At 34.3% G+C, this 12,626-nt stretch overlaps 2 protein-coding genes across 2 annotated transcripts in view; one reads left to right on the forward strand and one right to left on the reverse strand.

The window, feature by feature from the left end:
- txndc5 (thioredoxin domain containing 5) overlaps nt 1-1,179 on the forward strand; it is an 8,691-nt gene extending 7,512 nt beyond the window's left edge. Inside the window, exon 10 of the mRNA XM_076080278.1 lies at nt 1-1,179. This exon is cut by the window's left edge and continues 585 nt beyond it. The gene's annotated coding sequence lies outside the window, so the exon portion shown is untranslated.
- The window catches only part of bmp6 (bone morphogenetic protein 6), a 46,577-nt gene that overhangs the window by 547 nt on the left and 33,404 nt on the right, over nt 1-12,626 (reverse strand). The window contains exons 5-7 of the mRNA XM_076080277.1: nt 10,097-10,173; nt 8,834-8,944; nt 1-2,763 (exon numbers count right to left, since the gene is read on the reverse strand). The exon at nt 1-2,763 is cut by the window's left edge and continues 547 nt beyond it. Coding sequence (XP_075936392.1) covers nt 2,614-2,763; nt 8,834-8,944; nt 10,097-10,173 — 338 coding nt within the window. The 3' untranslated portion in view covers nt 1-2,613. The remainder of the gene's footprint in view (nt 2,764-8,833; nt 8,945-10,096; nt 10,174-12,626) is intronic.

The raw sequence follows: 12,626 nt of genomic DNA on the forward strand, positions 1-12,626 counted from the left end.
TAATGTTAAGGTACCGACACTCTAAAGTTTGTAAAGTTAGTGTCACCCAAATGTAAAGTTGAGTGTACTTTCTATCCATGCCAGCGATGGCCTATCTGACTTGACTCTCAGGAAAACGCCCTGCAGACTAGAAGAAGTTGTGATGGAGGAATCATTGTTATCACAGGTCTGATAATGGCACACAGTGTTTTCTTAATGACGATATATATTTTGGAAAGAACGAGATACATTAGGTAAGCTTGGTATACTGAACATCGCAATTGTGCATCTTACCCATTTTCTGACTCCTGTGATCTCAATCAGCCGTCCCTCTCGACTCCTTCTAGCTTTCAGGGTCTCTGGCCTGGACCATTTTGCCCCATATCTCCATTAGTGACCATCTGCTGTTACTATTGTTTTCATTTCTTCTTCAAACGGTGTGAATGTAAGGTTTTTGTGGTATATTGCTCGGGCCATGTCCAAAGGATTTGGGAACCAGTAAGTGGAGCAGGAAAAGACAGTTGGGTCACTTGGTGTTATTTAGAATCTTTTGCACTTTGTCATTCACAAGTCATCGTGATCTTTTCAAGGAAGTTAGGTTTCATCAGTGCTTACTCACAACCGTTTGACATTTCTGTAATGATACTTGTGAAGGACTGAAACGGACGTTGGCCACAGTTCAGGGGTCAGGTGGGCTGACTAGCATCGTATCGCTCTTCTGACCATGATTGTGGTCTAGTCTTACCTTAGTGATTGAACCAGCTGCAGCTTGAGTTTAATTGCTGTTTGAAGATTCAACAGTCACCGGCCAAGAAAATGTCATGTGTCACAGACCTGGTTCTAAGAGCAGTTTCTTCTCCGGACACTTTCCTGTGACTGACTTCACCCACCTGTTAGGCCATGTCGATAACACTGCTACTGCTCTTTGACCCAGGTTATGTGACAAGTGTATGCTGCATGATGCAGGGCACCTTTTTATTGTCTAACCCAGGTACACAAACAGTCAGACACAGCAGGTTTTTTTTTTTTTGTTGGTAAAAGTTTTTATGGATAGCACATGGTCTAAGGAACTCCAGTGACAGAAGTATTTTTTTTCCTTATGGGTAATGGGTTGTGCACTACCCATGGGTTTTGTACAAAAAAAGTGAATAATGGCAAGTTGTAACATGAGATTTCATAATAAAGATTTCCAAAAAATAAGTTTGTATTTTCATTTCGTCCTTGCATCTGTCTGTTAATAAGGTATGTGTTTTCTTTTTTAATAAAAGGTGCAATAAATAAGCTGAGAATGTACAAGTATTTACAAAAAAACAGACTAAACATGATCACAAATGTAAACAGCAGCTTACCAGAGGTATATTTTGTAATTTATGATTGGTTAGGCACGTAAGGTATTGATTCTTGTTGGTTAGTTTTTCATTAAAATAAACTCCATGTCATTCAAAGCTCACAGTAACATATTCAATTGGAAAGACTTTGCCTCTTGACACAGATCTCAACATAATTTTACCCTCAGGGTTGAAAAAGCAAAGGGCTAATTTCAGAACGCGAGCACAGACTCGGTTCTGCCGGCTGTTTTTCCACAATCTCTTGATGGGTTGTCAGGGGTGGAAGCGTTTGTTAACTTTGCGTGTGCAGCAACATGGAAATGGCCATTTGCGGTATGTCGGAGGGATAAGGCTGTATTCTTCGGCTCTTTGGAGAAAAACATCAGTTTAGCCACAACATGCATCATGTTTAACCATCCTGGTGAATCGCAGCTCAGCGTGAGCCTGGCAAATATTGACACGGAGGGGATATTTGGAGCAGTGCGCTTCTAAAATAGCCTGCGGTCACTTTGGTTCAGTCCATATTATATTTTAGGAGGGCAAATATGGCTTTAAGAAGAAAATACATGAGGAAAGGGAATCTGAATCTCCTGACTCCAATGTATCATTCATTTAGTATTAGATTGTTTGAGTTAACATTTGCACTGAAAAGGAAACTGTATTTTTCCATCTCTCTCAAACCATCTATACACTGTCATTTGACCAGGTGATGTCACCGATTATTGTTGGTTTTCAATGCTGTGATAACTCCCCACGATCATGCGCTGTAGAGAAGCTGTTCTTTCGTAATTATTCAAGCCCCCTCTGAGAACTGATCCACCGTGTTAATTTGCGGGAGAGAAGGAAAAGAAAGCAGCACTCTGACTGGCCCCACAACAGTTCAGGTTAGCCCTCTCCCTCTCAATTAGGGAGAAGGTGCAGTAGCCTCTTAGGTATTCATACACAAACTTCCATAAACACATAATATACAAACTGAAACACTCCATCTTCTCCACACTCTCACACACACACTCATTCATTCAGTTGCAGACCCATGAAGTGAAAACTCCACAGCTAATAGAGAAGGTGATTGACAACTTGGTGGCTCAACACTGTAGGGTGAAGTTGCCTATAACTGAACTGTCCCAAGAATATTTGAATAGAACATGTCAACGATCTTTCAGGGTGGACATTCCTTACAGGCTGAGGATTTGGACAGGAATCTGCGGTCTAGTTGAGGTCAACATCACCCGGAAGTCACTTTTGCAGTTGCAGCCCTTTGCCAACCCAACTTCTAATCCGGCATTATTAGCCGTCGATATCGGTGTCAGTGGCAGCCGCAAGCCCGTACCACCATGTTCTTGTATTTCTTCAGTATGACGTTGGAGTTGTCATCAAAGTAGAGCACTGAGATGGCGTGGAGCTTGGTGGGGGCACAGCATGGCTTTGGTACGTTCTCTGGGTTCATCAGGTGCACCTGAAAATCAAAAGAAATGCTTTAAACCTCTATAGGCGTCAATCAAAAAGAATCGTAGTATGTCTAAAAAAGATATAGTATATTATGTCGGAAAAAGTCCTGGAAAAAATCATAGTATGTCAAAAACAGTCATAAAAAGTCATAGTATAGTAAGTCATAAAAAGTCATAGTATAGTATGTCATAAAAAGTCATAGTATAGTAAGTCATAAAAAGTCATAGTATAGTATGTCAAAAACAGTCATAAAAAGTCATAGTATAGTAAGTCATAAAAAGTCATAGTATAGTATGTCATAAAAAGTCATAGTATAGTAAGTCATAAAAAGTCATAGTATAGTATGTCATACAAAGTCATAGTATAGTATGTCATAAAAAGTCACAGTATAGTATGTCATAAAAAGTCATAAAAAGTCATAGTATAGTATGTCATAAAAAGTCATAGCATAGTATGTCATAAAAAGTCATAGTATAGTATGTCGAAAAAAGTCATAAAAAGTCATAGTATAGTAAGTCATAAAAAGTCATAGTATAGTATGTCATAAAAAGTCATAAAAAGTCATAGTATAGTAAGTCATAAAAAGTCATAGTATAGTATGTCATAAAAAGTCATAGTATAGTAAGTCATAAAAAGTCATAGTATAGTAAGTCATAAAAAGTCATAGTATAGTAAGTCATAAAAAGTCATAGTATAGTATGTCATAAAAAATCATAGTATAGTATGTCATAAAAAGTCATAGTATAGTATGTCATAAAAAGTCATAAAAAGTCATAGTATAGTATGTCATAAAAAGTCATAGCATAGTATGTCGAAAAAAGTCATAAAAAGTCATAGTATAGTAAGTCATAAAAAGTCATAGTATAGTATGTCATAAAAAGTCATAGTATAGTATAGTAAGTCATAAAAAGTCATAGTATAGTATGTCATAAAAAGTCATAGTATAGTAAGTCATAAAAAGTCATAGTATAGTAAGTCATAAAAAGTCATAGTATAGTATGTCATAAAAAGTCATAACAAATCATAGTATAGTAAGTCATAAAAAGTCATAGTATAGTATGTCATAAAAAGTCATAGTATAGTAAGTCATAAAAAGTCATAGTATAGTAAGTCATAAAACGTCATAGTATAGTATGTCATAAAAAGTCATACAAAGTCATAGTATAGTATGTCGAAAAAAGTCATAAAAAGTCATAGTATAGTATGTCATAAAAAGTCATAGCATAGTATGTCATAAAAAGTCATAGTATAGTAAGTCATAAAAAGTCATAGTATAGTAAGTCATAAAAAGTCATGGTATAGTATGTCATAAAAAGTCATAAAAAGTCATAGTATAGTAAGTCATAAAAAGTCATAGTATAGTATGTCATAAAAAGTCATAGTATAGTAAGTCATAAAAAGTCATAGTATAGTAAGTCATAAAACGTCATAGTATAGTATGTCATAAAAAGTCATAAAAAGTCATAGTATAGTATGTCGAAAAAAGTCATTCAAAAGTTATAGTATAGTAAGTCATAAAAAGTCATAGTATAGTAAGTCATAAAAAGTCATAGTATAGTAAGTCATAAAAAGTCATAGTATAGTATGTCATAAAAAGTCATAGTATAGTATGTCATAAAAAGTCATAGTATAGTATGTCATAAAAAGTTATAGTATAGTAAGTCATAAAAAGTCATAGTATAGTATGTCATAAAAAGTCATAAAAAGTCATAGTATAGTAAGTCATAAAAAGTCATAGTATAGTATGTCATAAAAAGTCATAGTATAGTAAGTCATAAAAAGTCATAGTATAGTAAGTCATAAAACGTCATAGTATAGTATGTCATAAAAAGTCATACAAAGTCATAGTATAGTATGTCGAAAAAAGTCATAAAAAGTCATAGTATAGTATGTCATAAAAAGTCATAGCATAGTATGTCATAAAAAGTCATAGTATAGTAAGTCATAAAAAGTCATACTTTTTATGACTTACTAAAAAAGTAAGTTACTAAACTTACTTTTTAGTAAGTCATAAAAAGTCATAGTATAGTAAGTCATAAAAAGTCATGGTATAGTATGTCATAAAAAGTCATAAAAAGTCATAGTATAGTAAGTCATAAAAAGTCATAGTATAGTATGTCATAAAAAGTCATAGTATAGTAAGTCATAAAAAGTCATAGTATAGTAAGTCATAAAACGTCATAGTATAGTATGTCATAAAAAGTCATAAAAAGTCATAGTATAGTATGTCGAAAAAAGTCATTCAAAAGTTATAGTATAGTAAGTCATAAAAAGTCATAGTATAGTAAGTCATAAAAAGTCATAGTATAGTAAGTCATAAAAAGTCATAGTATAGTATGTCATAAAAAGTCATAAAAAGTCATAGTATAGTAAGTCATAAAAAGTCATAGTATAGTATGTCATAAAAAGTCATAGTATAGTAAGTCATAAAAAGTCATAGTATAGTAAGTCATAAAAAGTCATAGTATAGTAAGTCATAAAAAGTCATAGTATAGTATGTCGAAAAAAGTCATAAAAAGTCATAGTATAGTAAGTCATAAAAAGTCATAGTATAGTATGTCATAAAAAGTCATAGTATAGTATGTCGAAAAATGTCATAAAAAGTCATAGTATAGTATGTCGAAAAAAGTCATAAAAAAGTCATAGTATAGTATGTCATAAAAAGTCATAAAAAGTCATAGTATAGTATGTCGAAAAAAGTCATAGTATAGTAAGTCATAAAAAGTCATAGTATAGTATGTCGAAAAAAGTCATAAAAAGTCATTGTATAGTAAGTCATAAAAAGTCATAGTATAGTATGTCATAAAAAGTCATAAAAAGTCATAGTATAGTAAGTCATAAAAAGTCATAGTATAGTATGTCATAAAAAGTCATAGTATAGTAAGTCATAAAAAGTCATAGTATAGTAAGTCATAAAAAGTCATAGTATAGTAAGTCATAAAACGTCATAGTATAGTATGTCATAAAAAGTCATAAAAAGTCATAGTATAGTAAGTCATAAAAAGTCATAGTATAGTATGTCATAAAAAGTCATAGTATAGTAAGTCATAAAAAGTCATAGTATAGTAAGTCATAAAACGTCATAGTATAGTATGTCATAAAAAGTCATAAAACGTCATAGTATAGTATGTCATAAAAAGTCATAAAACGTCATAGTATAGTATGTCATAAAAAGTCATAAAAAGTCATAGTATAGTAAGTCATAAAAAGTCATAGTATAGTATGTCATAAAAAGTCATAAAAAGTCATAGTATAGTAAGTCATAAAAAGTCATAGTATAGTATGTCATAAAAAGTCATAGTATAGTAAGTCATAAAAAGTCATAGTATAGTAAGTCATAAAAAGTCATAGTATAGTATGTCATAAAAAGTCATAACAAATCATTGTATAGTAAGTCATAAAAAGTCATAGTATAGTATGTCATAAAAAGTCATAGTATAGTAAGTCATAAAAAGTCATAGTATAGTAAGTCATAAAACGTCATAGTATAGTATGTCATAAAAAGTCATACAAAGTCATAGTATAGTATGTCGAAAAAAGTCATAAAAAGTCATAGTATAGTATGTCATAAAAAGTCATAGCATAGTATGTCATAAAAAGTCATAGTATAGTAAGTCATAAAAAGTCATACTTTTTATGACTTACTAAAAAAGTAAGTTACTAAACTTACTTTTTAGTAAGTCATAAAAAGTCATAGTATAGTAAGTCATAAAAAGTCATGGTATAGTATGTCATAAAAAGTCATAAAAAGTCATAGTATAGTAAGTCATAAAAAGTCATAGTATAGTATGTCATAAAAAGTCATAGTATAGTAAGTCATAAAAAGTCATAGTATAGTAAGTCATAAAACGTCATAGTATAGTATGTCATAAAAAGTCATAAAAAGTCATAGTATAGTATGTCGAAAAAAGTCATTCAAAAGTTATAGTATAGTAAGTCATAAAAAGTCATAGTATAGTAAGTCATAAAAAGTCATAGTATAGTAAGTCATAAAAAGTCATAGTATAGTATGTCATAAAAAGTCATAGTATAGTATGTCATAAAAAGTCATAGTATAGTATGTCATAAAAAGTTATAGTATAGTAAGTCATAAAAAGTCATAGTATAGTATGTCATAAAAAGTCATAAAAAGTCATAGTATAGTAAGTCATAAAAAGTCATAGTATAGTATGTCATAAAAAGTCATAGTATAGTAAGTCATAAAAAGTCATAGTATAGTAAGTCATAAAAAGTCATAGTATAGTATGTCATAAAAAGTCATAGTATAGTAAGTCATAAAAAGTCATAGTATAGTATGTCGAAAAAAGTCATAAAAAGTCATAGTATAGTAAGTCATAAAAAGTCATAGTATAGTATGTCATAAAAAGTCATAGTATAGTATGTCGAAAAATGTCATAAAAAGTCATAGTATAGTATGTCGAAAAAAGTCATAAAAAAGTCATAGTATAGTATGTCATAAAAAGTCATAAAAAGTCATAGTATAGTATGTCGAAAAAAGTCATAGTATAGTAAGTCATAAAAAGTCATAGTATAGTATGTCGAAAAAAGTCATAAAAAAGTCATAGTATAGTATGTCATAAAAAGTCATAAAAAGTCATAGTATAGTAAGTCATAAAAAGTCATAGTATAGTATGTCATAAAATGTCATAGTATAGTAAGTCATAAAAAGTCATAGTATAGTAAGTCATAAAAAGTCATAGTATAGTAAGTCATAAAAAGTCATAGTATAGTATGTCATAAAAAGTCATAAAAAGTCATAGTATAGTAAGTCATAAAAAGTCATAGTATAGTATGTCATAAAAAGTCATAGTATAGTAAGTCATAAAAAGTCATAGTATAGTAAGTCATAAAACGTCATAGTATAGTATGTCATAAAAAGTCATAAAACGTCATAGTATAGTATGTCATAAAAAGTCATAAAAAGTCATAGTATAGTATGTCATAAAAAGTCATAGCATAGTATGTCATAAAAAGTCATAGTATAGTATGTCGAAAAAAGTCATAAAAAGTCATAGTATAGTAAGTCATAAAAAGTCATAGTATAGTATGTCATAAAAAGTCATAAAAAGTCATAGTATAGTAAGTCATAAAAAGTCATAGTATAGTATGTCATAAAAAGTCATAGTATAGTAAGTCATAAAAAGTCATAGTATAGTAAGTCATAAAAAGTCATAGTATAGTAAGTCATAAAAAGTCATAGTATAGTATGTCATAAAAAGTCATAAAAAGTCATAGTATAGTAAGTCATAAAAAGTCATAGTATAGTATGTCATAAAAAGTCATAGTATAGTAAGTCATAAAAAGTCATAGTATAGTAAGTCATAAAACGTCATAGTATAGTATGTCATAAAAAGTCATAAAAAGTCATAGTATAGTATGTCGAAAAAAGTCATTCAAAAGTTATAGTATAGTAAGTCATAAAAAGTCATAGTATAGTAAGTCATAAAAAGTCATAGTATAGTAAGTCATAAAAAGTCATGGTATAGTATGTCATAAAAAGTCATAAAAAGTCATAGTATAGTAAGTCATAAAAAGTCATAGTATAGTATGTCATAAAAAGTCATAGTATAGTAAGTCATAAAAAGTCATAGTATAGTATGTCGAAAAAATTCATAAAAAGTCATAGTATAGTATGTCGAAAAAAGTCATTAAAAAGTCATAGTATAGTATGTCATAAAAAGTCATAAAAAGTCATAGTATAGTATGTCGAAAAAAGTCATAGTATAGTAAGTCATAAAAAGTCATAGTATAGTATGTCGAAAAAAGTCATAAAAAGTCATTGTATAGTAAGTCATAAAAAGTCATAGTATAGTATGTCATAAAAAGTCATAAAAAAGTCATAGTATAGTAAGTCATAAAAAGTCATAGTATAGTATGTCATAAAAAGTCATAGTATAGTATGTCGAAAAAAGTCATAGTATAGTAAGTCATAAAAAGTCATAGTATAGTATGTCGAAAAAAGTCATAAAAAAGTCATAGTATAGTAAGTCACAAAAAGTCATAAAAAGTCATAGTATAGTAAGTCATAAAAACCACTCATATACTGATCATGATGCACTCCCGTGTCTAGGCCTTACCAGTGTCTGAACAATGGCGTGGTTGGTGGCATTCATGTGGGCATTGAGGGGGAAGGAGCACTCTCCATCACAGTAGTTGGCTGCGTAGCCTTCAGGAGCAATGATCCAGTCCTTTGAGAAACACGGGAAAGTAAGCGTTAAAAGCACAGTCAGAGCAGATGACACCGATCAAATCAAAGTCATTAAAACATACTAATATATTAATGCCTAAACAGAGATGTACGTACTGAAACACTAAAAAGGTCAGGTGTGATTCCACAATACGTTCCTTCTCTTTGCATCACTGTAAACAACTCAATAAGAAACTGTTGCAAGTCAATGTCACATTCATTTTATGAATGTAGGTAGTCCTTACAGAGTTACAGAGGCCCACCTGACTCCTGTTGGTCCATCTTTGAGGACGTCCCTGCTCTGTGGAATCGCTCACGGAAGCAATACTCTCCTCCTTCCTTTCCTTCCTCGCTGCGTCTTACTGTCTTGCTCTGACAAATTCTCTGCATGTTTTACCTCTTTCTTACTTGTTTTTGTGTTTCTCTCCAGTGCAACTTCCTGTCTGTGTTAATAATCTCTCTGTATTTCTCTTCTATGTCTGTCCCCCTCATTCTGTGCAGCTCCATTTCTGTGTGTGTGCACACGTGCGTGTACGCGCTCGAGATAGAGACACAGAAAGTGCTGGCAGTCTCCCTCTAGATGTCAGTGCTGTGTTAACAGCTTGTTGGGAAGGATGTACACAACTCTGCCCTTCTCTTTCTTCCTCAGTCTTCCTCCTCGTAAACACACACACACACACACACACACACACACACACACACACACACACACACACACACACACACACACACACACACACACACACACACACACACACACACACACACACACACACACACACACACACACACACACACACACACACACACGAGACTTCGGTCTACTCCCACAAAGCTACTTTAACTGACTTTTCCCCTAAAACTATTAAGACACCTGTCTTGACTTCATACGTCACCTGGTAAAAAAATATTTCTTTTAACTTATTGTTGTTCCAGTATAAAATAACTGAAGCTTTGAAGAAGACGTAGCTGAAACATTATGTGTGTGTTAATGGATCCTCAGTGAACCAAATTCTGTTAGCCTCTTGAATATGTTTACATCAGTACGGTACCAGTACGGTAAGGCATTAAGGATCACTACCACCGTACCCTGTTCATCACACATGTGTATGCGAACTTGTTTGGAAGTATTAAATAAGAAAACGTTGGCTACCTGCCAGCCCAGCTCTCTGAAGCTGACGTAGAGCTCATGTCTTCTGCATGCCGTCTTCTGATCGCTGCTGTTGTAATCTGCAACAGAACAACAGAAGTCATCAGGAAATCGCAATCTTGCACACAAACTTCATAGTAAAAGAGTATAATTAGACCTGTTGTGAATTAGTAACACCTATATTATGTTGTTCATATATTTCTAGTTGCCCAACATGGTGATGGGATGGCCACGGTAAAGCTAAAACCCTTCCCTGGGTAATTTATTCCCAATTAAAGCTTATGAAAGTGACTCATGACATTCAGAATCTGAGAGCAGAACGACAACACAATACGCCTCATGTAATGCACTGGGTGGAGACGCATGTGAGGGCGTAGACCACAGCGCAGGCACAAGCGCTGAGCACAGCGGTCACCGCACCGTACGTGCTTCGCATTCATCTGCTGTTTAATGAGTTTGAACGAGGGCCTAATTGAATTCATCAAATATTGCTTGGTGCGAGCGCGAGTGGTGACACAGTGACAACTGTGTTTACAGACTCTCCTGCCCTGCAGTTTGCTCCTAATTATCTCTGTTCCATTCTGCAGCGGCGGGGCAGACGGCCACAGACAGTCCCAGGTATAAGCTTTACTTTTCACAGTCGAGGAGGTCATTGCTGGCATCGGTCGCCACGCTGAGGTCAAGACGGTGACACCGACTTTCCACTGACGTCCTCCTGCTCACACTCTCCGTCTCGCCTCATTGATTTCATTGTTGTGATTTCTTTCTTCTTTTTTTTTTTTTCACAAACCACCCAGAGAAAGACAATGAAGGGGGGGAAAATGGTACTGGTGAGAGTCCTGTATGAACGCATAAGCAAACTAAGCTTGGCTTCTTGGTGGCCACACAACGCCTGAAGCAACACTTCAGCCTTAAGCCTGCAAGTGATTTTAATTGTAGTCGGTTGTTGGTCTGCATATTCTCACATTGCAAAGTTAATTGTAAAAATGTTAACCAACTGTTTTGACTGAAAACCTTCAAGTGGTTGACTCTTTTAGTTGTTTTTCTGGTGTCACTTGTCATTAGGGTTACAATACTGGTTTCTGATTCCATTTTTAGCCTAGAAGAGTTAGTGCTGAAGATATTTAGGCTACAATAACTTTACACATTGCAAGAAAAAAAACCCCAATGTACAGCTTTGAGGTTATCTGCAACTGGCTCTCACATTCAACACTGTCATTTACTAGTTCTTCAGATTTGCTCACTGCATAGTCAGCCTGTTTGGTGTAGCCACTTATCCTGTCAAGCCATGCAAACATGGCTATTTGCTTCACATAAGGCAAAAGAGAGGATCTGTTTGTCTACAGAAATGCACATTTACAAGAAACAATTACCATATAATATATATACGTGTGTGTGTGTGTGTGTGTGTGTGTGTGTGTGTGTGTCAGAGAAAAAGAGAGCGAGTGAGTCAGACTGCAGACGGGGATTTGTCACTCACAGCCACTCACCTCACCAACTCACCAACAGCAGACTTGTTTAGTCAGCTGGAGTTGGAGAAAGAGCGACACACACACACACCATATATACAAACACACTTCAATTATGTCAGGGTCATTGATGTTGGGTCCTTACATCTCTACATCTATAATTCATTACCATTGGCACTTACTGAACATACACAAATACACACACACACACACACGCTCACAGATGACCTGATGTTTATCTGTTTAACAGCCAAATTCACTTAGCCGCTCGTTGAAGAGTTGTAATTTAAATTCACCGGCGCTAGTTGCATTAAGATTTCATCATCAAATCAGTTTTCATTTTGAACAGACGCACTGACCGCACTGCCCAGACTTGTGTGTTTTAGCTGGACTCGTCTCAAATAAGAATAGCAGACAGACAGGCGGAGAGAGGGAGAGAGGGAGAGAGAGCAAGTTGGATTTGTCACTTGCATTCATCACAGCTTGAAATAAATGAGAAAGAGAAGAGAGACAGAAGAGCATGACGCAGTTTTGGGCTTCAGTTTCTACCATCTGAAGGGAAAATGTGCAGGTGATCTAATGACAATAGTTTCTTCTTATTGCAGCAGAACATGAATATGTCATCTGATTAGGCGGGTTAATTCTGTAAGAGACGGGAAACGAGAGGCGACGCTGGTCATGAGGGACGGCTGCGAGGTGAGGTCAAATGGTCATCCGTAAGCATCGAATACAGTCAGGTGTTTCCCCAGTTTATGGTTCCTTCCTTTCCAATAGGAAGGGCAGTTCACCGGGTGTCTGCTAATGTGGAAATACAGAGTTATATATGCGTGTGTGTGTGTGTGTGTGTGTGCGTTTGCTGTGCATTCAGGCACACGTATTTGGCTCCGGGTGTGTCCAGATGATACACATGGATACCGGGTGACGTGCACTAGTCCTGCCTCCCAGTGGACTGACTGGTCTGCCAGAGTCTTCAACAGCAGACATTCTATATGAGGACCTTCACAAATGAGGGAACAGGCTGGTTCTAGACCAGCTGCTGTAAGATTGTACAGATATTTCCTACA

The sequence above is a fragment of the Anarhichas minor genome, unplaced genomic scaffold, assembly GCF_050575085.1.
Source record: "Anarhichas minor isolate MPS153535 unplaced genomic scaffold, ASM5057508v1 ptg000074l, whole genome shotgun sequence".
NCBI lineage: Eukaryota > Metazoa > Chordata > Actinopteri > Perciformes > Anarhichadidae > Anarhichas > Anarhichas minor.